Below are 22,593 nucleotides of genomic sequence, written 5' to 3'. Positions count from 1 at the left end.
GACAGGCAGATGACAGGGCAAAGTTGCAGTCAGTGGAATGAGCTGTAGTGTAACAGGGGGTCAAAATCAAAGGGGGTGATGAATACAAGACCACAGATGTTATATTTGAATGCACGCAGTATATGAAATAAGGTAGATGATCTTGTAGCACAGTTAGAGGTTGGCAGGTATGACATTGTGGGTATCACTGAGTTGAAGCTGAAAGAAGATTATAGTTGTGAGCTTAACATCCAAGGATACATATTGCATCAAAAAGACAGGCAGGTAGGTAGAGAGGGGGTATGGCTCTGTTGGTAAAAAATGAAATCAAATCCTTAGAAAGAGGTGACATAGGATTGGAAGGTGTAGAACCATTGTGGGTATAGTTAAAGAACTGCAAGGATAAAAAGACCCTGATGAGAGTTATATATAGCCTCTGAAAAGTAGCCAGGAGGTGGGCTAGAAATTACGAGAGATAGAAAATGCATGTCAGAAAGGCAATGTTGCGATTGTCATGGGCAATTTCAATATGCAGGTAGATTGGGAAAATCAGGTTGGTGCTGATTTTGGATTCCGAGAGACAGAATTTGCGGAATGGCTATGAAATGGCCTTTTAGAGCAGCTTGTGGTTTAGTCCATTCGGGGGTCAGCTATTCTGGATTGGGTGTTGTGTGATGAACCAGATTTGATTAGGGAGCTTAAGGTAAAGGAACGCTTAGGAGACAGTGATCATAATATGATAGAATTCATCCTGTACTTTGAGAAGGAGAAGATAAAGTCAGATGTATCAGTATTACAGTGAAGTACATGGAATTACAGAGGCATGAAAGAGGAGCTGGCCAAAGTTGATTGGAAGGGGACATTAGCAGTGATGACAGCAGAGTAGTAATGGATGGAGTTTCTGGGAGCAATTTGGAAGGTGCACGATAGAGACATCATAAATCCAACATTAAAGCAAAAGAGAGGGCATATAAAAACAACAAAAACAGTGGGAAGTCAGAGGATCAGGAACTTTTAAAAACCAACAGAAGGTAACAAAAATAGCCATAATGAGCAAAAAGATTAAATATGAAGGTAAAGAGGATAACTAACAGATTTTTCAGATCTATAAAGAGGAGAAGAGTAGATATCATACTCCTGGACAATGACATGGAAAGGCAGTCATGAGGGAGAAGGAAATGTCAGACAAACTGAATGAGTATTTTGCATCAGTCTTCACTGTCTAAGTCATCCAAGCCAGATGTACTATACTCTAATGTCCTGAAAGGGGTGGCTGAAGAGATGGTGCAGGCATTAAGTAATGACCTTTCTAGAGTCACTAGATTCTGGCATGGTTCCTCAGGACTGGAAACTTGCAAATGCCACTCCACTCTTTAAAAAGGGAGGGATGCAGAAGACAGGAAATTAGAGATCAGTTAGCCTAACCTCATTGGTTGGGGAGATGTTGGAGTCTATTGTTAAGGATGATGTTTCAGAGTACTTGGAGGCACATGATAAATGGGAAATCTTACCTTCGAAATATGCTGAATTTTTTTGAGAAAATAACAAGTGGGATAGACAAAGGAGAATTGGTAGCTGTGGTGTACTTGGATTTTCAAAAGACCTTTGACATGGTGCTACACATGAGACTGCTTAGCAAGATAAGAATCCATGGTATTACAGGAAAGATACTAACATGGATAGAGCATTGGCTGATTGACAGGAGGCAAAGAGTGAAAATAAAAGGAGCCTTTTCAGATTGGCAGCTGGTGACGAGTTGTGTTCCACAGGGGTTGGTGTTGGGACCAATTTGTTTTATATGTCAATGATTTGGATGAACCACAGAATTGATGGCTTTGTGACCAAGGTTGTGCATGATACAAAGATAGGTGGAGGAGCAGATAGCATTGAGGAAGCATGGAGGCTGCAGAAGGACTTGTACAGATCAGAATCAGGTTTATTATCACTGGCATGGGACGTGAAATTTGTTAACTTAGCAGCAGCAGTTCAATGCAATACATAATCTAGCAGATAGAGAAATAATAATAATAAATAAACAAGTAAATCAATTATGTATATATATTTTTTTCAAAATCTGCCCCAGAGTTTACTTGGTGTTCTCAAGTGGAATTCCTTTTTTTCCCAAAGCAAGGCACAACTGTAACAATAACCTCAACTGTGCAGAGGAAAAAGTCTAACCAAATTTACAAACTGTGCAAAGGAAAAAGTCTAACCAAATTTACATCTCAGGAAAGATAACTAAGAACACATGAAATCAAATAGCTTATTTGCAAGATAACAAATACTAAACACTTTTGTAAACAACTTTGTACTTTGTCTTGACATGCTTCAGTGTTGTCATAGTGTTTTTCTACATGTCTTACAGTTAATGACAGTGCTTTGGGCTTCTGTACCTCCTACCTGATGGTAACAGACGTAACGTGGGGAGCATTCTGACAGACTGCATCACTCTCTGGTATGGTGGTGGTGGTGGTGGGGGGGGGAGGGGTGTTACTGCACAGGACCAAAAGAAGCTGCAGAAGGTTGTAAATTTAGTCAGCTCCATCTTGGGTACTAGCGCACAAAGTACCCAGGACATCTTCAAGGAGCGGTGTCTCAGAAAGGCAGCGTCCATTATTAAGACCATAAGGTATAGGAGCAGAATTAGGCCATCTGGCCCATGGAGTCTGCTCCGCCTTTCAATCATGGCTGATCCTTTTTTTTTAAGGACCTCCAGCACCCAGGGCATGCCCTTTTCTCACTGTTACCATCAGGTAGGAGGTACAGAAGCCTGAAGGCACACACTCAGTGATTCAGGAACAGCTTCTTCCCCTCTGCCAACCGATTCCTAAATGAACATTGAATCTTTGGACACTACCTCACTTTTTTAATATATATTATTTCTGTTTTTTTGCATGATTTTAAATCTATTCATATATGTATACTGTAATTGATTTACTTATTATTATCATTTTATTTTTCTTCTCCTATATTATGTATCGCATTGAACTGCTGCTGCTAAGTACACGACACATGCCGGTGATTAATAAACCTGATTCTGAGGATGTAACAATGAGGCCTTATATAAGGCACTATTGAGGCCTCACTTGTAGTATTGTGAGCAGTTTTGGGCTCCTTATCTAAGAAAAGATGTGCTGACATTGGAAAGGATTCAAAAGAGGTTCATAAAAATGAATCTGGGATTGAAAGTCTTGTTATATGAGGAGCATTTGATGGTTCTGGGCATGTACGTGCTGGAATTCAGAAGAATCCCATTGAATGTTGAAAGGCTAAGATAGAGTGGAGGTGGAGAAGATGTTTCCTATAGTGGGGAAGTCTAGGACCAGACAGCACAACCAGAGAAGAGAGGGATGTCCATTTAGAATGCAGATGAGGAGGAATTTCTTTAGCCAGATGGTGTTGATTCTGTGGAGTTTGTTGCCACAAGTGGCTGTGGAGGCACTGTGGAGGTTATTGAGTGTACCTAAGGCAGAAGTCGATGGGTTCTTGATAAGTCAGGATGTGGAAGGTTACGAGGAGAATGGTTTTGAGACGGAAATGGATCAACCATGATCAAACAGTGGAGCAGACTCTGTGGGTCAAAAGGCCTAATTCTGGTCCAACGTCTTGTGGAAAAACCTGCTTGCATATATCCTGTCTATCCCTTCCATAATTTCATATATCTTTATTAAATCTCCCTTCATTCTTCAATTCTCCAGGGAATACATTTCTAATCTATTCAACCTTTCTCTGTAACTCAGGTCCTCAAGTCTTGGCAACATCCTTGTACATTTTGTCTGTACTCTTTCAATGTCATTTATATTTTTGAAGAACTTGAAGAACATTGTTGAACACAGTTACCTTTCCCAAAGACCCGGTGGCATCGTTCTGTCCTCAGGGTGGGGAGGAAAGACAAGTTTATTGATGGTGGTGGGTGCTAATGGTGAATGCGGGGACTGCTTGTGGACAACTTCAGGAGAGGCAGCAACAATGAGCAAATCCTGAGAAGTACAAGGTTCAGTGCGGGTGTACAGGCAAGTGCTGCCAAACGGGGAGGCAGTGGTCCCTGGGATGGCAGTCTGTGAGGTATGGGATCACACCGGTCACATCAACCAGTGGGGCCATGTGACATCTCCAGACCACACGACACAGGAACAGAATGAGGCCATTCACTCCAATGAGCCTACTCCATGGCTGATCTATTATCCCTCTCAACTCCATTCTCCAGCTTCTCCACATAACCTTTGACACCCTGACTAATCAAGAACCTATCAACCTCTGCTTTAAATATACTCAATGATTTGGCCGGCACAGCCATCTGTGGCAACGAATTCCATAGATTCACCACCCTCTGGCTGAAGAAGTTTCTCCTCTGCTCTGTTCTAAATGGACATTCCTCTATTCTGATGCTGTGGCCTGTGGTCCCGAGACCCTCCCACTATAGGAAACATCCTCTCCATGTCCACTCTATTTAGATTATGACAAGTAGTCCCCTTTTATTGTCATTTAGTAATGCATGCATTAAGAAATGATACAATATTCCTCCGGTGTGATAATCACAAAAACAGGACAAACCAAGACTGAAAAAACTGACAAAACCACATAATTATACATATACACATACATTTAGGCCTTCCAATATTCGATAGGTTACAATGAGATCCCCCCCCCCCCCCCCGCATTATTCTAATCTCCAGCAAGTACAGGCCCGGAGTCATCAAAACACTCCTCATATGCTAACCCTTTCATTTCCAGAATCAGTGCTGTGAATCTCGTCTGGACCGTCTCTAATGGCAGCATCCTCAACAATCCAGTTCCCTTGTCTCTGTGTTTCTACACCCAGTGGGGTAGGTATCAGTGACGAGTGCGGGGGGAGCTGCCCCTGCAGGCCACACAGCTGATCTGTCTCAGACAATCAGAGTCTGCTTATCGGAGCAGTTGGAGGCTGAGGGGAGCGGTGTGATAATCAGAGTCTGCTTATCGGAGCAGTTGGAGGCTGAGGGGAGTGGTGTGATAATCAGAGTCTGCTTATCGGAGCAGTTGGAGGCTGACGGGAGCGGTGTGATAATCAGAGTCTGCTTATCGGAGCAGTTGGAGGCTGAGGGGAGCGGTGTGATAATCAGAGGCTGAGGGGAGCAGTGCAGTTGGAGGCTGAGGGGAGCGGAGCAGTTGGAGGCTGAGGGGAGTGGTGTGATAATCAGAGGCTGAGGGGAGCGGTGTGACAATCAGAGTCTGCTTATCGGAGCAGTTGGAGGCTGAGGGGAGCGGTGTGATAATCAGAGTCTGCTTATCGGAGCAGTTGGAGGCTGAGGGGAGCGGTGTGATAATCAGAGGCTGAGGGGAGCGGTGCAGTTGGAGGCTGAGGGGAGTGGTGTGACCGGGGGCAGGTGGGGCAAGTGGAGATCTCCCCTTGCTGAGTCTCTACAAGCAACACAGAACAAATGCTGGAAGGCTCATCGTCAGGCAGCATCCATGGAGGTGAAGGGACCCGTCTGAAGTAGAGTCTTGGCATTAAACATTAAACTTTGACTATTTATTCCCCTCCGTAGATGCTGCCTGGCCTGCTGAGGTCCTCCATCTTTTCACATGTTTTGCCCCAGAATTTTAACATCTGCAGAATCCCTTGTTTGTGAGTCGAAACAAGGCTGGTGGAATGGTGGGGCAGTCTCTAGAGGCTGAATGATCCAGTACTAAGTGGGGTTCAGTGGGAAGTGGCTGTTGGAGCCTGTGATTGGGACTCCAGGGCCCTCTGTTACAAAGCACTTGGAACAAGTCTCAGAGAGTCCAGAGTCCTTGGCTCATCGCAAGGGAAAGGGGCCGGCGGATAAAAGCAGTCACTGGGCAAACTCGACACCCAGAGGCCCACCTGACTACACCACAAATGTCAGAAATTCATTATCTTGTATCCCTGTATCAGTCAGGAGCTACAGCTAAGGAATGAGACAGCAACGTATCTGTGAATTTATTAGTGTGCGAGCTTCACAGCCTGGACATTTTCAACCGGCTCTGGGCCTGGCCTGGCTCATCAGCTGGGCTGCTCGCAGGTTCAGGAGAGCTGCTGGCAACCGCCTCACCGTCCAGAAATTGCCTCTGTATCACGGCATGGACATCCTGTACAGCAAACAGACATGGTCAGTGAGGGTAGAGAGTGATAGTCATAGTCATACATTATTGATCCCGGGGGAAACTGGTTTTCTTACAGTTGCACCATAATTAAATAGTAATAAAACCATAAATAGTTAAATAGTAATATGTAAATTATGCCAGTAAATTATGAAATAAATCCAGGACTAGCCTATCGGCTCAGGGTGTCTGACCCTCCAAGGGAGGAGTTGTAAAGTTTGATGGCCACAGGCAGGAATGACTTCCTATGACGCTCTGTGCTGCATCTAGGTGGAATGAGTCTCTGGCTGAATGTACTCGTGTGCCCACCCAGTACATTATGTAGCGGATGGGAGACATTGTCCAAGATGGCATGCAACTTGGACAGCATCCTCTTTTCAGACACCGCTGTCAGAGAGTCCAGTTCCATCCCCACAACGTCACTGGCCTTACGAATGAGTTTGTTGATTCTGTTGGTGTCTGCTACCCTCAGCCTGCTGACCCAGCACACAACAGCAAACATGATCGCACTGGCCACCACAGACTCGTAGAACATCCTCAGCATCGTCCGGCAGATGTTAAAGGACCTCAGTCTCCTCAGGAAATAGAGACGGCTCTGACCCTTCTTGTAGACAGCCTCAGTGTTCTTTGACCAGTCCAGTTTATTGTCAATTCGTATCCCCAGGTATTTGTAATCCTCCACTATGTCCACACTGACCCCCTGGATGGGGTTCAAGGGGGGAGGCAGGACTAGAGCAAGTGATTGGTAGGGGAGTGATGCAGAGGTTAGGAGTAAGAGAGTGACAAGGATTTTTTGGAGTGCCAGGAATGGAGGGAGTGATCTGGAGGGAATGCAGTGGGTGTCAGGATGTATTTTATTTAGAAATACAAGTGTGGAACAGCCCCTTCCAGCTTCAGCAACAGCAACCCTCCAATTTACCCCTAGCCTAATCACAGGACTGATTAACCCACTAGACTCTGGACTGTGGGAGGAAACTGGAGCACCTGGGGGAAACCCCTGAGCACATGGGAAGGAATGTGCAAACATGCTTACAGAGGACACCGGAATTGAACTCTGAACTCTGAACTATAATAGTGTCATGCTAACTGCTTCACTACCATGGCCGTAGTTGTGGACGGGTGTGTGAGTGTAAGAGCTTGCAGAGAGAGAGCGGAGGGGAGTCATTAGGTTATGAGGACACGGATAAGGCGATGGGGATGCTGAAAAGAGAGGTGGAGGGGCAGAGGGGGGAGCACACAGAGATGATGGAATACAAGAGTAAGAAATTCTTCGTCCCAATGTTAAGGTCATTCTCCCAGTCGCGAGTGTAACAACCAACAGGAGTGTAAAAGACAACAGATGAACTGTGGAGTGGGCAGACAGGTGGCAGAGAGCATTTAGCCAAGACGTGTGAGAGAGGTAAGCAAGGATATAGTTTGGATGTAGGCAGATGGGGCAAAGGATCTCTTTCTGCACTGTGGTGCAGAGGATCCTGTTGTACACGTGTACCGTGACGCTCTGTGATTCTATGTGACGCAGAGGATCCTGTTGTACACGTGTACCAGGGCAAGCATCAAAAAGGGCCACTTTTCAACATAATTGTATAAGGGCTAAGAGAGTTGTAAAAGCGAGCCTGAAGGCTTTGTGTGTCAATGCAAGGAGCATTTGTAACAAGGTGGATGAATTGAAAGTGCAGATTGTTATTAATGATTATGATATAGTTGGGATCACAGAGACATGGCTCCAGGGTGACCAAGGATGGGAGCTCAACGTTCAGGGATATTCAATATTCAGGAGGGATAGACATGAAAGAAAAGGAGGTGGGGTGGCGCTGCTGGTTAAAGATGAGATTAACGCAATAGAAAGGAAGGACATAAGCCGGGAGGATGTGGAATCGATATGGGTAGAGCTGCGTAACACTAAGGGGCAGGAAACGCTGGTGGGAGTTGTGTACAGGCCACCTAACAGTAGTAGTGAGGTCGGAGATGGTATTAAACAGGAAATTAGAAATGTGTGCAATAAAGGAACAGCAGTTATAATGGGTGACTTCAATCTACATGCAGATTGGGTGAACCAAATTTGTAAAGGTGCTGAGGAAGAGGATTTCTTGGAATGTATGCGGGATGGTTTTTTGAACCAACATGTCGAGGAACCAACTACAGAGCAGGCTATTCTAGACTGGGTTTTGAGCAATGAGGAAGGGTTAATTAGCAATCTTGTCGTGAGAGGCCCCTTGGGTAAGAGTGACCATAATATGGTGGAATTCTTCATTAAGATAGAGAGTGACATAGTTAATTCAGAAACAAAGGTTCTGAACTTAAAGAGGGGTAACTTTGAAGGTATGAGACGTGAATTAGCTAAGATAGACTGGCAAATGACACTTAAAGGATTGACGGTGGATATGTAATGGCAAGCATTTAAGGATTGCATGGATGAACTACAACAATTGTTCATCCCAGTTTGGCAAAAGAATAAATCAAGGAAGGTAGTGCACCCGTGGCTGACAAGAGAAATTAGGGATAGTATCAATTCCAAAGAAGAAGCATACAAATTAGCCAGAAAAAGTGGCTCACCTGAGGACTGGGAGAAATTCAGAGTTCAGCAGAGGAGGGCAAAGGGCTTAATTAGGAAGGGGAAAAAAGATTATGAGAGAAAACTGGCAGGGAACATAAAAACTGACTGTAAAAGCTTTTATAGATATGTAAAAAGGAAAAGACTGGTAAAGACAAATGTAGGTCCCCTACAGACAGAAACAGGTGAATTGATTATGGGGAGCAAGGACATGGCAGACCAATTGGATAATTACTTTGGTTCTGTCTTCACTAAGGAGGACATAAATAATCTCTGGAAATAGTAGGGGACAGAGGGTCCAGTGAGATGGAGGAACTGAGCGAAATACATGTTAGTAGGGAAGTGGTGTTGGGTAAATTGAAGGGATTAAAGGTAGATAAATCCCCAGGGCCAGATGGTCTGCATCCCAGAGTGCATAAGGAAGTAGCCCAAGAAATAGTGGATGCATTAGTGATAATTTTTCAAAACTCGTTAGATTCTGGAATAGTTCCTGAGGATTGGAGGGTGGCTAATGTAACCCCACTTTTTAAAAAAGGAGGGAGAGAGAAACCGGGGAATTATAGACCGGTTAGCCTAACGTTGGTGGTGGGGAAACTGCTGGAGTCAGTTATCAAAGGTGTGATAACAGCACATTTGGAAAGCGGTGAAATCATCGGACAAAGTCAGCATGGATTTGTGAAAGGAAAATCATGTCTGACGAATCTCATAGAATTTTTTGAGGATGTAACTAGTAGAGTGGATGGGGAGAACCAGTGGATGTGGTATATTTGGATTTTCAAAAGGCTTTTGACAAGGTCCCACACAGGAGATTAGTGTGCAAACTTAAAGTACACGGTATTGGGGGTAAGGTATTGATGTGGATAGAGAATTGGTTAGCAGACAGGAAGCAAAGAGTGGGAATAAACGGAACCTTTTCAGAATGGCAGGCAGTGACTAGTGGGGTACCGCAAGGCTCAGTGCTGGGACCCCAGTTGTTTACAATATATATTAAAGACTTGGATGAGGGAATTAAATGCAGCATCTCCAAGTTTGCCGATGACACGAAGCTGGGCGGCAGTGTTAGCTGTGAGGAGGATGCTAAGAGGATGCAGGGTGACTTGGATAGGTTGGGTGAGTGGGCAAATTCATGGCAGATGCAACTTAATGTGGATAAATGTGAAGTTATCCATTTTGGTGGCAAAAATAGGAAAACAGATTATTATCTGAATGGTGGCTGATTAGGAAAAGGGGGGGTGCAACAAGACCTGGGTGTCATTATACACCAGTCATTGAAAGTGGGCATGCAGGTACAGCAGGCGGTGAAAAAGGCGAATGGTATGCTGGCATTTATAGCAAGAGGATTCGAGTACAGGAGCAGGGAGGTACTACTGCAGTTGTACAAGGCCTTGGTGAGACCACACCTGGAGTATTGTGTGCAGTTTTGGTCCCCTAATCTGAGGAAAGACATCCTTGCCATAGAGGGAGTACAAAGAAGGTTCACCAGATTGATTCCTGGGATGGCAGGACTTTCATATGAAGAAAGACTGGATGAACTGGGCTTGTACTCGTTGGAATTTAGAAGATTGAGGGGGGATCTGATTGAAACGTATAAAATCCTAAAGGGATTGGACAAACTAGATGCAGGAAGATTGTTCCCGATGTTGGGGAAGTCCAGAACGAGGGGTCACAGTTTGAGGATAAAGGACCGAGATTAGGAAGAACTTTTTCACACAGAGAGTGGTGAATCTGTGGAATTCTCTGCCACAGGAAACAGTTGAGGCCAGTTCATTGGCTATATTTAAGAGGGAGTTAGATATGGCCCTTGGTGGCTACGGGGATCAGGGGGTATGGAGGGAAGGCTGGTGCAGGGTTCTGAGTTGGATGATCAGCCATGATCATAATAAATGGTGGTGCAGGCTCGAAGGGCCGAATGGCCTACTCCTGCACCTATTTTCTATGTTTCTATGTTACCGTGAGGCTCTGTGATTCTATGTGACGCAGAGGAACCTGTTGTACACGTGTACCGTGACACTCTGTGATTCTATGTGACGCAGAGGATCCTGCTGTACACATTTACCGTGAGGCTCTGTGATTCTATGACGTTGACCCACTGAGTAGGAATACAGGACATGCGGCTGATTCTGGAAGGGAGTGTGGTGCAGAGGATCCTGTTGTACACGTGTACTGTGTGCAGGTTTGATGAGTGTACGACACAACGGTTACGTGGAAGCTGCGGAAAGCCCTCAGCCATAACTGGTCACCACACTTCAAGGAGGCAAGGAACAGGGTGCAGGGGCAGTTCCAGGGATGAGGAGCTCCAGCTCGGGGATGGACTGGAGAAGCCGTGATTTAGTGGACAGGCAGAGAATTTTCCCAGGGTGGAAATGGCTAACGGGCGGGGTGGGGGGGGGGGGAGAGAATTTTCAATTCGGTGGAGGAAAATCACGGAAGGGTGGGATGTCAGAGGTAATTTTTTTAATGTTACATAGAGAGTGGAGTGTGTGTGAAATATGGAGCCGGGGTGGCAAATACATTTGGGGCATTTAAGAGACTCTCAGATAGGCACACGGCAAACTTCAATAGATGCACAGTGGAGAGTAGATTGACTGGCTGCATCGTAGCCTGGTATGGAAAGAAAAATTCTACAGAGGCTGTGGTTTACCATCAATCATGAATAAAGCCCTCCCAACCATTGAGCATATGTACATGAACTGCTGTCTAGGAAAGAAGCATCCATCATCGGGGGCCCCAATACACAGGACATGTTCTCTTCTTGCTACTGCCATCTAGAAGGAGGTACAGGAGCCTCAGGGCTCTCACCACCAGGTTCAGGAACAGTTATTACCCCTCAGTCATCAGAATCTTAAGCAACAGGGGATAACCTCACTCCACTTCACATCATACCATCATTGAAATGTTCCCACAAACCACAGATTCACTTTCAAGGACTCTTCATATCATGTTCTCGATATTTATCACTTATTTGAACTTTGAATTATTTATATTATTATTTCTTCATTTTGCATTTGCACAGTTTGTAATCTTCTGCATTGTAGTTGGACGGTCTTTGATTCTGTTATAGTTATTATTCTATACATTTGTGTAGTATATCCACAAGAAATTGAATCTCAGGGTTGTATATGATGACATATATGTACTTTGATAATAAATTTACTTTGAACTTTGGATGATAGAAAGACAGAGGGCTATGTGGGAGGAAAGGGTGATATTGATCTTGGAGCAGGTTAAAAGGCCAGCACAAAACACGGGCTGAAAGGCCTGAACTATACTTTACTGTTTTCTGTTCCCCAGAAGCACAGGTTTGAGAAAGGATTTGTGGGAGGTAGACGAGATCCTGATTGGCCTAACTAGAGGAGGTAGTGGAGATAGGGGAAGACCAGGGAAGAGATGGTGGAGAACACAGCAGAGTTGTGAGAGAAACTGTTTCACTGTGACGTGGGGCATGTTGCTTTCAGGGGAAGTGGCAAGTGTAAGTATGAGGGTCCAGGGAAAGAGTGAGCAATGCGGCTCATAGGATAGCTCTTCGAGAAGCCAGCATTGATTCAATGGGCCAGACAGGCTTTGTTGTAGATCTACAAGCAATGGTGGAACATACTAGTCCTCTTTTCACAAGGGCTGAATAGTACAGATATAGAGAAGGTCCCATTGGTGGGGAACAGTACAACCAGGGGCTATCAGTGTCAGAGACCTCGCCAACAACAAACCCAACAGAGTATCCAAAAGAAACATCTCCCCAGAGAGCAGTGACAATGGGAAACTCTCCTGTCCCACCAGTGACAACAAGGGAAACTCTCCGCTCCCACCGGTGACGACGGGAAACCCTCCGCTCCCACCGGTGAAGACAAGGGAACCACTCCACTCCCACCCGTGACGATGGGAAACTCTCCTCTCCCACCAGTGATGACAAGGGAAACTCTCCGCTCCCACCGGTGAACACAAGGGAAACTCTCCGCTCCCACCGGTGACGACAGGAAACTCTCCGCTCCCACTGGTGATGACGGGAAACTCTCCTCTCCCACCGGTGATGATGGGAAACTCTCCGCTCCCGCCAGTGATGACGGGAAACTCTCCACTCCCACTGGTGAGGACGGGAAACTCTCCACTCCCACTGGTGACGATGGGAAACTCTCCACTCCCACCGGTGAGGATGGGAAACTCTCCGCTCCCGCTGGTGACGATGGGAAACTCTCCACTCCCACCGGTGATGGGAAACTCTCCGTTCCCACCGGTGATGATGGGAAACTCTCCGCTCCCGCCAGTGATGACGGGAAACTCTCCATTCCCGCCGGTGACGATGGGGTGACCTTTCCACTCCCGCCACCAAGGACCTGCCGTGGAGGACAGGGGACAATGGAAGCAGTGAGGGGGGGCTGGTGGAACAGGATTACAATAGGAAAAAGCAGACACAGTGATGGAGAGAAAAGAAATTGCTTAAGACTGTATTACTGTCAGTCTGTTCAAAGCGAGAATGTGAGAGGCTAGGGAGAGGAGGAGATGGAGTGTCTGTGTGTGTGAGAGAGGGGTACACGGCGGCAGATTGGCAAAACAACACTCACAGACTTGCTGAATCGTGTTGTGTTGGTGATGAGGTCCATAATGACAGGATGTTTCAGCAAAACATCGAATGGTACCGGTTCAAGCTCCTTTGATCCCAGCTCCTTGTAAACTTGGGTGAAAAGCTGCAAAAGCAGGAAAGATAGTGAGCGCTTTGTACATCGTGATGTCTGCCCAACCTCGCACGTAACCCACTTCCTCCGACACACACTGCAGCTGACGGTGCACAGCAAAAATAGGACTCAGCAGGTTGGGCAGCCACTGTGGAGACACAGACAAAGTCAATGCTTTAGCTCAAATACTTTATCTGAGAAACGAGAAAACACTGAGCTACGGTAGGCTTGTCTCCCTCCGCCTGGCGTGCTGTATTCTCAGACACTGCACCACAGTTACTATGTCACCCTTCCTTTGGACCCTGGCTCTGTAGCACAGCAGCATGCTTTCTGTTCACCATGCTCGGCCAAACTAATTAAACCAATCCCTTTTGCCTCCAGAATGTTCTACCCCCGCCCCCCCCAAATTCCCTGCACGTTCATGTGGCTGTCTTTGAGCCGCCATCGTACCGTTACCATCCCTGGCACCACTCACTGTGTTATAAAAAACTTGCCTCATGTAGCACAGAACATTACAGCACAGTACAGGCCCCTCAGCCCACCATGTTGTGTCTATCATCTAACCTACTCTAAAATCAATGTAACACTTCCCTACCACATCTTCCATCTGCTTTGAACTTACCCCTCTCACTTTAAATGCGTGCCCTCTGCTATTCCACATTTCAGTCCTGGGAAACCAACACAAGCAGCCCAACCTCTGCCATAATACAGACTCTTTAATCCAGGCAATGTTCTCGTAAACATCTTCAGCACTTCCCGCAATGCCTTCACATCTTCCGTATAATGGGATGAGCAGAAGTAACTGCAGTACCCCAGATGGGGCGTGACTGCAGTTTTACAAGCTGTAGCATAACTTCCTGACCATTGAGCTTAATGCCTCGAGTAATAAAGGCAGGCGTTCCATATGCTTTCTTGACTGTCCTATCAACTTGCAGTGCCACTTTCATGGAGTTATGAACTTGGAGCCAAGATCTCTCTGCACATCAACACCGTGAAAGGTCTTGCCATTAACAGTGTACTGTCTCCTTGCATCTGACATACGGTACCAAGGAATAACACCTCACATTTGGCCAAGTTAAATTCCATCTGCCATTTCTTTGCCCATATCTGCAAATGATCGATATCCCACTGCAGTATCCACAACTCCACCAATCGTTGTCATCTGAAAACTTACTAACCATCCATATTTTCATCCAATTCATTTATATACATCACTAACAGCAGAGGTCCTAGTTCCAATCTCTGCAGAACTCCACTAAGTCCCTTTGACCAAGATCATCTTTTCTTCTATGGGCAAGGCAATTCTGAATTCTAACAGGCAATTAACCATAGACCCTATGCATCTTAATCTTCCAGATGAGCCTTTTATGAGCAGCCTTATCAAACATCTTATTCAAATTCACACAGACAACATCCACCGCTCTACCTTCATCAACACAAAACGCTGGAGGAACTGAGCCGGGCAGGCACCGTCTGTGGAGGGGAAGAGCTGACCTTCTGGGCCTACATCAGTTCAGCAGATAACAGCTCTTCAGATACACATGGCAGTGCTGTTGTACTGAGAAGGGCTTCTGCATTGCCAACAGGGAGTCCCAGACCTGCAGCACCCTCTGCAGGTACAGCTCTCTCCAAACCACACACCACAGTCTCACAGCTCCACCGACAATCCAACCGCCTGGTAAGCTGTCTTAAATCTTCTCTTCACCAAGTGTGCTCAGCTTCTGTGTGTCGCCAGACGCAGAATAGTACAGCACAGGAACATGAGGTCCGTGCTAAGCACAAAGCCTGTCCTATCTGAATCCTATTTGCCTGCACGTAGTCCACCTCCCTCTATTCCTTGCATTTTCATATATCTTAAATACCTCTAATATGTCTGACCCACCACCACTCCTGGTTGCGTATTCCAGGCACCACACACTGTGTAAGAAAACCCTGCCCCACACATCTCATTTGAACTTGCCCCCCCCCACCTTAAATATCTGTCCTCTGGTGCTAGACATTTCAACTTTGGGGAAAAGTCTCTGACTGAATATCCAATCTGTGCTTCTTCTACCATAATAAACCTCTACTAGTCCAGCTCTCAACCTCACTGTTCCAGTGAGAGAGGGTACAGCCACGCTGTATGAACGAGCCCCCTCCCTGGGTGATTGCTGATGTCAAACCTGGCATTGACGGTGCCGGCCTGCCTCCGGGCTCCACTGCCGATGGGTTTCTCCAATCCCAGCCACTCCGTGCGTCATGACTTGGAACAGAGCTGACAGAGGCACCTTCTCCACCAGTCCTGGTGCTGGGGGCCCACCCGGGACGTGCTGAGGAACGTACTGTTCCGACTGCAACACAAAGGCAGACCGAGGGAGTCACCGCTCCATCACACACACAGTGTGATCGAGGAAGGGTCGCAGGAGGAGGAGCGAGGGGCTCGGGAGAGCACTGAGTGCTGGGAAGCTGCTCAGGTGAGTGTGCTTTAAAAAGGAGCGTGGAGGGCAACCGAAGGGTTAAACAGAGTGTTGATTAGAGGGAGTGAGTAATTGGCAGGGACAAATAAAAGGAGAGGTAACTGAAGAGGAGCGGCCAGTGTGTGAGTGGCTCAGGGTAGGAGTGGAGCTTTGAGGCTTTGGTTCGAGAGGCTTCGGCGAGCAGAGGCTGAGGATGAGCCTGCTCCCAGTGAGGTAAGGCCCGGTAAGTTCCTGTAATTAATTTAATTAACTTAGGAGTTGGTAATGGAGGCAGCAGTTAGGGTAGTCGAGTGCTCCGTATGCAGTAAGTGGGAAGTCAGGGACAGCACAATTGTCCCTGATGACTACACCTGTAAAAGGTGCATCCAGCTGCGGCTCCTGACAAACTGAGTTAGGGAACTGGAGCTGGAGCTGGATGAACTTCGGATCATTCGGGAGGCAGAGGCAGAAATAGACAGGAGTTACAGGGAGATAGTCACCCCTAAAAGTCAGGAGGCAGGTGACTGTCAGGAGAGGGAAGGGGAATAGACACAATGAGCAGGGCACCCCTCTGGCCGTTCCCATCAATAATAAGTATACCGTTTTGGATACTGTTGGTGGGGACGACCTACCAGGGACAAGTTGTAGTGGTCCCGTCTTTGGCACCGAGACTGGACCCTCAGCTCAGAAAGGAAAGAGGGAAAAGAGGACAGCAGTAGTGATAGGGGATTCGATAGTTAAGGGGACAGATAAGAGGTTCTGTGGGAGAGATCGAGAATCCTGGATGGTCTGTTGCCTCGCTGGTGCCAGGGTCCACGATATCTCGGGTCAAATTCTCGGTATTCTCAGGAGGGAGGGTGAGCAGCCAGATGTCGTGGTCCATGTAGGGACCAATGACGTGTATAGGAAGGAGGAGGAGATTCTGCAAAGAGAGTTTAGGGAGTTAGGTGCAAAGTTGAAGGACGGCCTCCAGGGTCGCAATGTCAGGATTGCTACCCATGCCACGTGCTAGTGAGGATAGAAACAGGAAGATAATGCAGCTAAATACGCGACTAAGGAGATGGTGCAGGAGGGAGGGCTTCATGTTTCTGGACAATTGGGCCTTGTTCCAGAGAAGGTGGGACCTGTTCCGACGGGACGGTTTGCACCTGAACTGGAGGGGGACTAACATCCTTGCGGGAAGGTTTGCTAGTGCTGCTCCAGGGGGTTTAAACTAGATTTGCAGGGGGAGGGGAACCAGAGTGTTACAGCAGATAGTGAGGTGGAGGAGGATAAAGGGCATGCAAGGAATACATGTATAGACAGAAATCAAAGGTTTATATGTGATAGAAATGTTCTCAGGTGCATCTATTTCAATGCAAGGAGTATTGTAGGTAAGGCAGATGAGCTAAGGGCATGGATTGACACGTGTGATTACAACATTATTGCTATAGTGAGATTTGGTTGCAGGAGGGGCAGGACTGGCAGCTTAATGTTCCAGGGTTCCGTTGATTCAGACGTTACAGAGGGGGAGGGATGAAAGGGGGAGGAGTGGCATTACTAGTCATGGAGAATATCACAGCTGTGTGTAGACAGGACAGCCCGGAGGGCTTGTCTACAGAGGCCATATGGGTGGAGCTGAGGAACGGAAAAGGTGTGACCACACTAACAGGGTTGTATTATAGACCGCCCAATAGTCAGAGAGAATTAGAGGAGCAAATCTGTAGAGAGATAGCAGACCGATGTAAGAAACAGGAAGTTTTAATAAGTAGGGGATTTTAACTTTCCACATATTGACTGGGACTCCCAGACTGTGAAAGGGTTAGATGGCGTGGAGTTTGTCAAATGTATTCAGGAAAGTTTTCTAAATCAATATATAGATGTACCAACGAGAGAGGATGCAATACTTGATCTCCTATTAGGGAACCAGACAGGTCAGGTGACAGAAGTATGTGTAGGCGAACATTTTGGGTCCAGTGACCATAATGTCATTAATTTCAAGTTAATTATGGATAAGGATAGGTCTGTTCCTCGAGCTGAGGTTCTAAATTGGAGAAAGGCCAATTTTGTGGAAATGAGAAAGGATCTAGGAAAAGTGGATTGGGATAAGTTGTTTTCTGGCAAGGATGTGTTCAGTATGTGGAAGGCATTTGTGATAAACCATATATGTATGTTGTAACTGGGTTACCTCTCTGGACACGCCCCTCTGCTGACTGTCCCTGTGGCTCCTCCCACAGACCCCTGAATAAAGGTGATTGAGCCATTGCTCCTCCTCTCAGTCCAGGGGCAGACACTCAGCATGCTGGAGGTCACATTTTACTGCTAATAAAAGCCTTTCAGTATTTACTCTACTTCCAGTCTTTTGGAGTTATTGATGGTGCATCAATATTCAAAGGTAAAATTTTTTAGAGTGCAGAGTTTGCATGTTCCTGTCAGGATTAAAGGCAAAGTCAACAGGCGTAGGGAACCTTGGTTTTCAAGGAATATTGGTGATCTGGTTAAGAAAAAAAGAGACGTGTATAGCAAGTATTAGGCAACAAGGAACAAATGAGGTTCTTGAAGAGTATAGAAAATGTAAGAAAATCAAGAAGGCAAAAAGAAGACATGAGGTTGCTTTGACAGATAATGTGCAGGTAAACCCGAAGGGTTTCTACAAGTATATTAAGAGTAAAAGGATAGTAAGGGACAAAATTGGTCCCCTAGAAGATCAGAGTGGTTGTCTATGTGTGGAGCGTCACGAGATGGAGGAGATCTTAAACAATTTTTTTTGCATCAGTATTTACTCAGGACACTGGCATAGCGTGTATGGAAGGAAGGGAAACAAGTAGCAGTGTCATTGAACATATTGAGATTAAAGAGGAGGAGGTGTTTGCTGCCTTACAGCGAATAAAGGTAGATAAATCCCCCGGGCCTGACATGATACTTCCTCAGACCTTGAGACAGACTACTGCAGAAATTGCAGGGGCCCTGGCAGAAATATTTAAAATGTCCTTAGCGACGGGTATGGTGCTGGAGGATTGGAGGGTAGCTCATGTTGTTCCGTTGTTTAAAAAAAGCTCCAAAAGTAAACCAGGTAATTACAGGCCGGTGAGCCTGACATCAGTGTAGGTAAATTATTGGAAAGTGTTCGGAGAGATCGGATATACAAGTATTTGGACAGCCAAGGGCTGATTAAGGATAGTCAGCATGGCTTTGTGCCTGGTAGATCGTGTTTAACGGATCTTGTAGAGTTTTTTGAGGAGGTTACCAAGAGAGTAGATGAAGGAAAGGCTGTGAATGTTGTCTATGTGGACTTTAGTAAGGCCTTTGACAAGGTCCAACATGGGAGGTTAGTTCAGAAGGTTCAGACACTTGGTATCCATGGAGAGGTTGTAAACTGAATTCGAAATTGGCTGTGTGGGAGAAGACAGAGAGTCGTAGTGGATGATTGCTTCTCAGACTGGAGGCCTGTGACTGGTAGTGTGCCTCAAGGATCTGTGCTGGGATCATTGTTGTTTGTTGTCTATATCAATGATCTAGATGATAATGTGGTAAATTGGATCAGCAAGTTTGCTGATGACACTAAGACTGGAGGCATTGTGGACAGCGAGGAAAGCTTTCAAAGCTTGCAGAGGGATCTGGACCAACTTGAAAAATGGGCCAGAAATTGGCAGGTGGAATTTAATGCAGACAAGTGTGAGGTGTTGCATTTTGGAAGGACAAATCAAGGTAGGACATACACAGTAAATGGTAGGGCAGTGAGAAGTGCGGAGGAGCAAAGAGATCTGGGAGTTCAGATACATAATTCCCTGAAAGTGGCGTCACAGATAGACAGGGTTGTAAAGAAGACTTTTGGCATCCTGGCATTCATAAATCAAAGTATTGAGTATAGGAGTTGGGATGTTATGGGGAGGTTGTATCAGACATTGGTGAAGCCAAATTTGGGGTGCTGTGTACATTTCTGATCACCTAACTATGGGAAGGATATCGTAAGATTGAAAGAGTGCAGAGAAGGTTTACTAGGATGTTGCTGGGTCTTCAGGAGTTGAGTTACAGGGAAAGAATGAACAGGTTAGGACTTTATTCCTTGGAGTGGAGAAGAATGAGGGGAGATTTGATAGAGGTTTACAAAATTATGAGGGGTATAGACAGAGTAAATGTGAATAAGCTCTTTCCACTTAGATTAGGAGAGATAAATATGAGAGGACATGGCTTTAGGGCGAAAGGGGAAAGGTTTAGGAGGAACATTAGGGGGAACTTCTTTACTCAGAGAGTGGTGAGAGTGTGGAACGAGCTGCCATCTGACGGGGTAAATGCAGGCTCACTCTTAAGTTTTAAGAATAAACTGGATAGGTACATGGATGGGAGAGGTCCGGAGGGTTATGGACTGGATGTAGGTCAATGGGACTAGCAGAATAATGTTTCGGCACAGACTAGAAGGGCCAAATGGTCTGTATTCTGTGTCGTAGACCCCTTCATCCCCACAACCCCCTGCTCCAGAAACCCTCCCCATCCCTCATGCCCCACAATGCCTCCCCTATCCCCACCAGTTACTCTTGCTCTCCCACAACCTCTCGTGTCACTGCTTCTTCACATTCCACACACTGCCCTCCCCTCACTCTACAAACTCCCTTCCCACTTCCCACGGTGCCCCACCCCCACACCCCTCACCTTCTGAGGGCTGGAGAGGGGAGCCCAGGGGAGTGCACTGCCCACGGTGATGCTGAGAGCCCGGTGCAGGCCCTGGGCTGGGTCCTGGTGCCGGCTAAAATACAGCAGGGTGTTGTTGTAGTCCAGTCGGGGCTCAGAGGGGCCGTCCTCCACAAACAGGCCAAAGAAAACCTGGGAAAGAGGGAGCTTTGAGAATGGGGAAAGCCAGGAGATGCAGAGATCACGGCGTGAATGGTGTGTGGGAGCCCCTTGGCGTTAGGAGACAAGATCAGGGTGGGCACACAGAGGTCCTGGGCTGAGAGCATGTGACTGGTCAGTGTGGTGGGTTCTGGAGATGCAACGTAGCACAGAAACAAGCCCTTCGGCTCACCATAATTCCCACTAAACTAGCCCGTTTTCTACTTTCAGACAAATCCCTTTTGAGAATTACCTTTTAATTATTAATATACCTGCTTCAAACACTTCTTCTGGAGACTCACTCCATGTACTGGCCAGTCTCTGGTAAAAAATTGCTCCTCTGGTTCCTATTAGATCTCTCCTCTGACCCTGAAACTACACGGCTAGATCTTGATTCCCCAACCCAGGGAAAAAGACTGTGCACATTCACCTCATCTCTGCCCCTTTTATTTTATACACCTCTGTCAGATCACTCCTCATTCTCCTACACTCCCAACACCTCTCTCTATAAATTAGTCTAGCGAGTCCTGGCAACATCTTTGTAAATCTCCTCTGAATCGTACAAGCTTCATGGCGTTTTTGTGATCAGAACTGAACACAAAAACGCCAAGTGTGGCCTCCTCAATGTCTTGTACAACTGACACATAACATCACGATTTCTGAATTCAATGCCCTGACAGATGAAGGCCAGCATGCCAAAAGCAACACACATTAAAGTTGCTGGTGAACGCAGGCCAGGCAGCATCTATAGGAAGAGGTACAGTCGACGTTTTGGGCCGAGACCCTTCGCCAAAAGCCTTCTTCAGCACCCTGTCTACTTATGAATCCACTGTCAGGGAACCATGAACATGTAGTTCAAGGTGTCTCTGTTCAACAACACTCCCCAGGTACCTGCTGTTCACTAAATGTCCTGCCTCAGTTGTCTTCCCAAAGTGTAACACCTCACACTCAGCTTAACTAAACTCCATTTGCCATTCCTTGGCCCACTTCCCCAGCTGATTGAGATCCATGTGACCCCATATACAGTATTTTAGTGCCATCTGCAAACTTACTAACCATGTCTTGTATATTCTTCTCCCACTCATTGATTGTGGCCCTCTGCTGGTCGGGGTTGGCTATGGATGTGGCATTCGAGCCGTCTACGTCATATGCAAGCCAGGGCCTTTGCTCTCTTCACCTCAGTCCCATATTTTGTTACTACGAGCCCAGCTTCTCACCTGACCACGTGATCTGCCTGGATCCAGTGTGTGGGGATTTTGTAGGTTTCTCTCAGATCATTTACCCTAGGGAACATCAGCCAGGGACCTCAGGTGTCAGGGGCCCAAGAGCGCTCAGGGATGTGGGTGCCTGAGACATCAGCTCTACAAAACTCTCTGTTCTGATGTGATAAGTTACAGCCAACTCTTTACCCAAGTTTTCTCTCAGTTTCCCTGGAATGGTGGGTGGGGGGGGGGGGGGGTGGTGGTGGTGGAACTAGGTGTCATGTGGGGAAGGAGAGCTGATGATGGATAGAGAGGGAGCTCAGTACCTCCTTCAACTGTGCAAGTCTGTTGAAGGGAATTGGCTCCAATGGATCCTCAGGGTCTTGTTGATCAGCATGACCTGTGAACCACAGCTCCACCTGTGGACACAAAACAGAGAGAGTGAACGGAGAGAGGGGACAGAGGAGGACACACACACACACAGAGCGAGGGAGACAGAGACGGACAGAGAGATGGGCAGTGGGAGGTGTATGGGGAGAGAGACGTGCACCACACAGGAGAGATACTCTGACTTATTGAAACTCAATAGTGGTTGAGGCAGTACTGTAATATTAGGGGAGGAGTGGGCTTGGAGGGAAATTGGGACTAGCTGGGTGGGCACCATAGACTGCATGGATCAGCTGGGCCAAAGGATCTGTACCTGTGCTGTATTGTTCAAAGATGCTAAAAACTGCTGCTGGTGCAAACGTGGAATAAAAAGAGAAAGTGCAGGAAGCACTCGGCAGGTCAGGCAGCGGCTGGGGAAGAGATACTGAGGTCATTCTTCAGGAAGGCGAGCTCTAAATGAAATA

At 46.6% G+C, this 22,593-nt stretch overlaps 1 protein-coding gene across 9 annotated transcripts in view; it reads right to left on the bottom strand.

Moving 5' to 3' along the window:
• Positions 1-1,986: 1,986 nt before the first annotated feature.
• spef2 (sperm flagellar 2) overlaps positions 1,987-22,593 on the bottom strand; it is a 216,674-nt gene continuing 196,067 nt past the window's right edge. For 8 of the 9 annotated variants that reach the window (XM_072257490.1, XM_072257494.1, XM_072257495.1 and 5 more), the window contains 5 exons: positions 22,069-22,161; positions 20,364-20,534; positions 15,462-15,629; positions 13,189-13,311; positions 1,987-6,069 (listed from right to left, as the gene is read on the bottom strand). In XM_072257490.1, coding sequence (XP_072113591.1) covers positions 5,938-6,069; positions 13,189-13,311; positions 15,462-15,629; positions 20,364-20,534; positions 22,069-22,161 — 687 coding nt within the window. In that variant the 3' untranslated portion in view covers positions 1,987-5,937. The remainder of the gene's footprint in view (positions 6,070-13,188; positions 13,312-15,461; positions 15,630-20,363; positions 20,535-22,068; positions 22,162-22,593) is intronic. The other variant, XM_072257496.1, reaches the window with a different exon arrangement.

The sequence above is a fragment of the Mobula birostris genome, chromosome 5 (assembly GCF_030028105.1).
Source record: "Mobula birostris isolate sMobBir1 chromosome 5, sMobBir1.hap1, whole genome shotgun sequence".
Classification (NCBI taxonomy): Eukaryota; Metazoa; Chordata; class Chondrichthyes; order Myliobatiformes; family Myliobatidae; genus Mobula; species Mobula birostris.
This window is presented reverse-complemented; position numbering and strand designations above follow the sequence as displayed.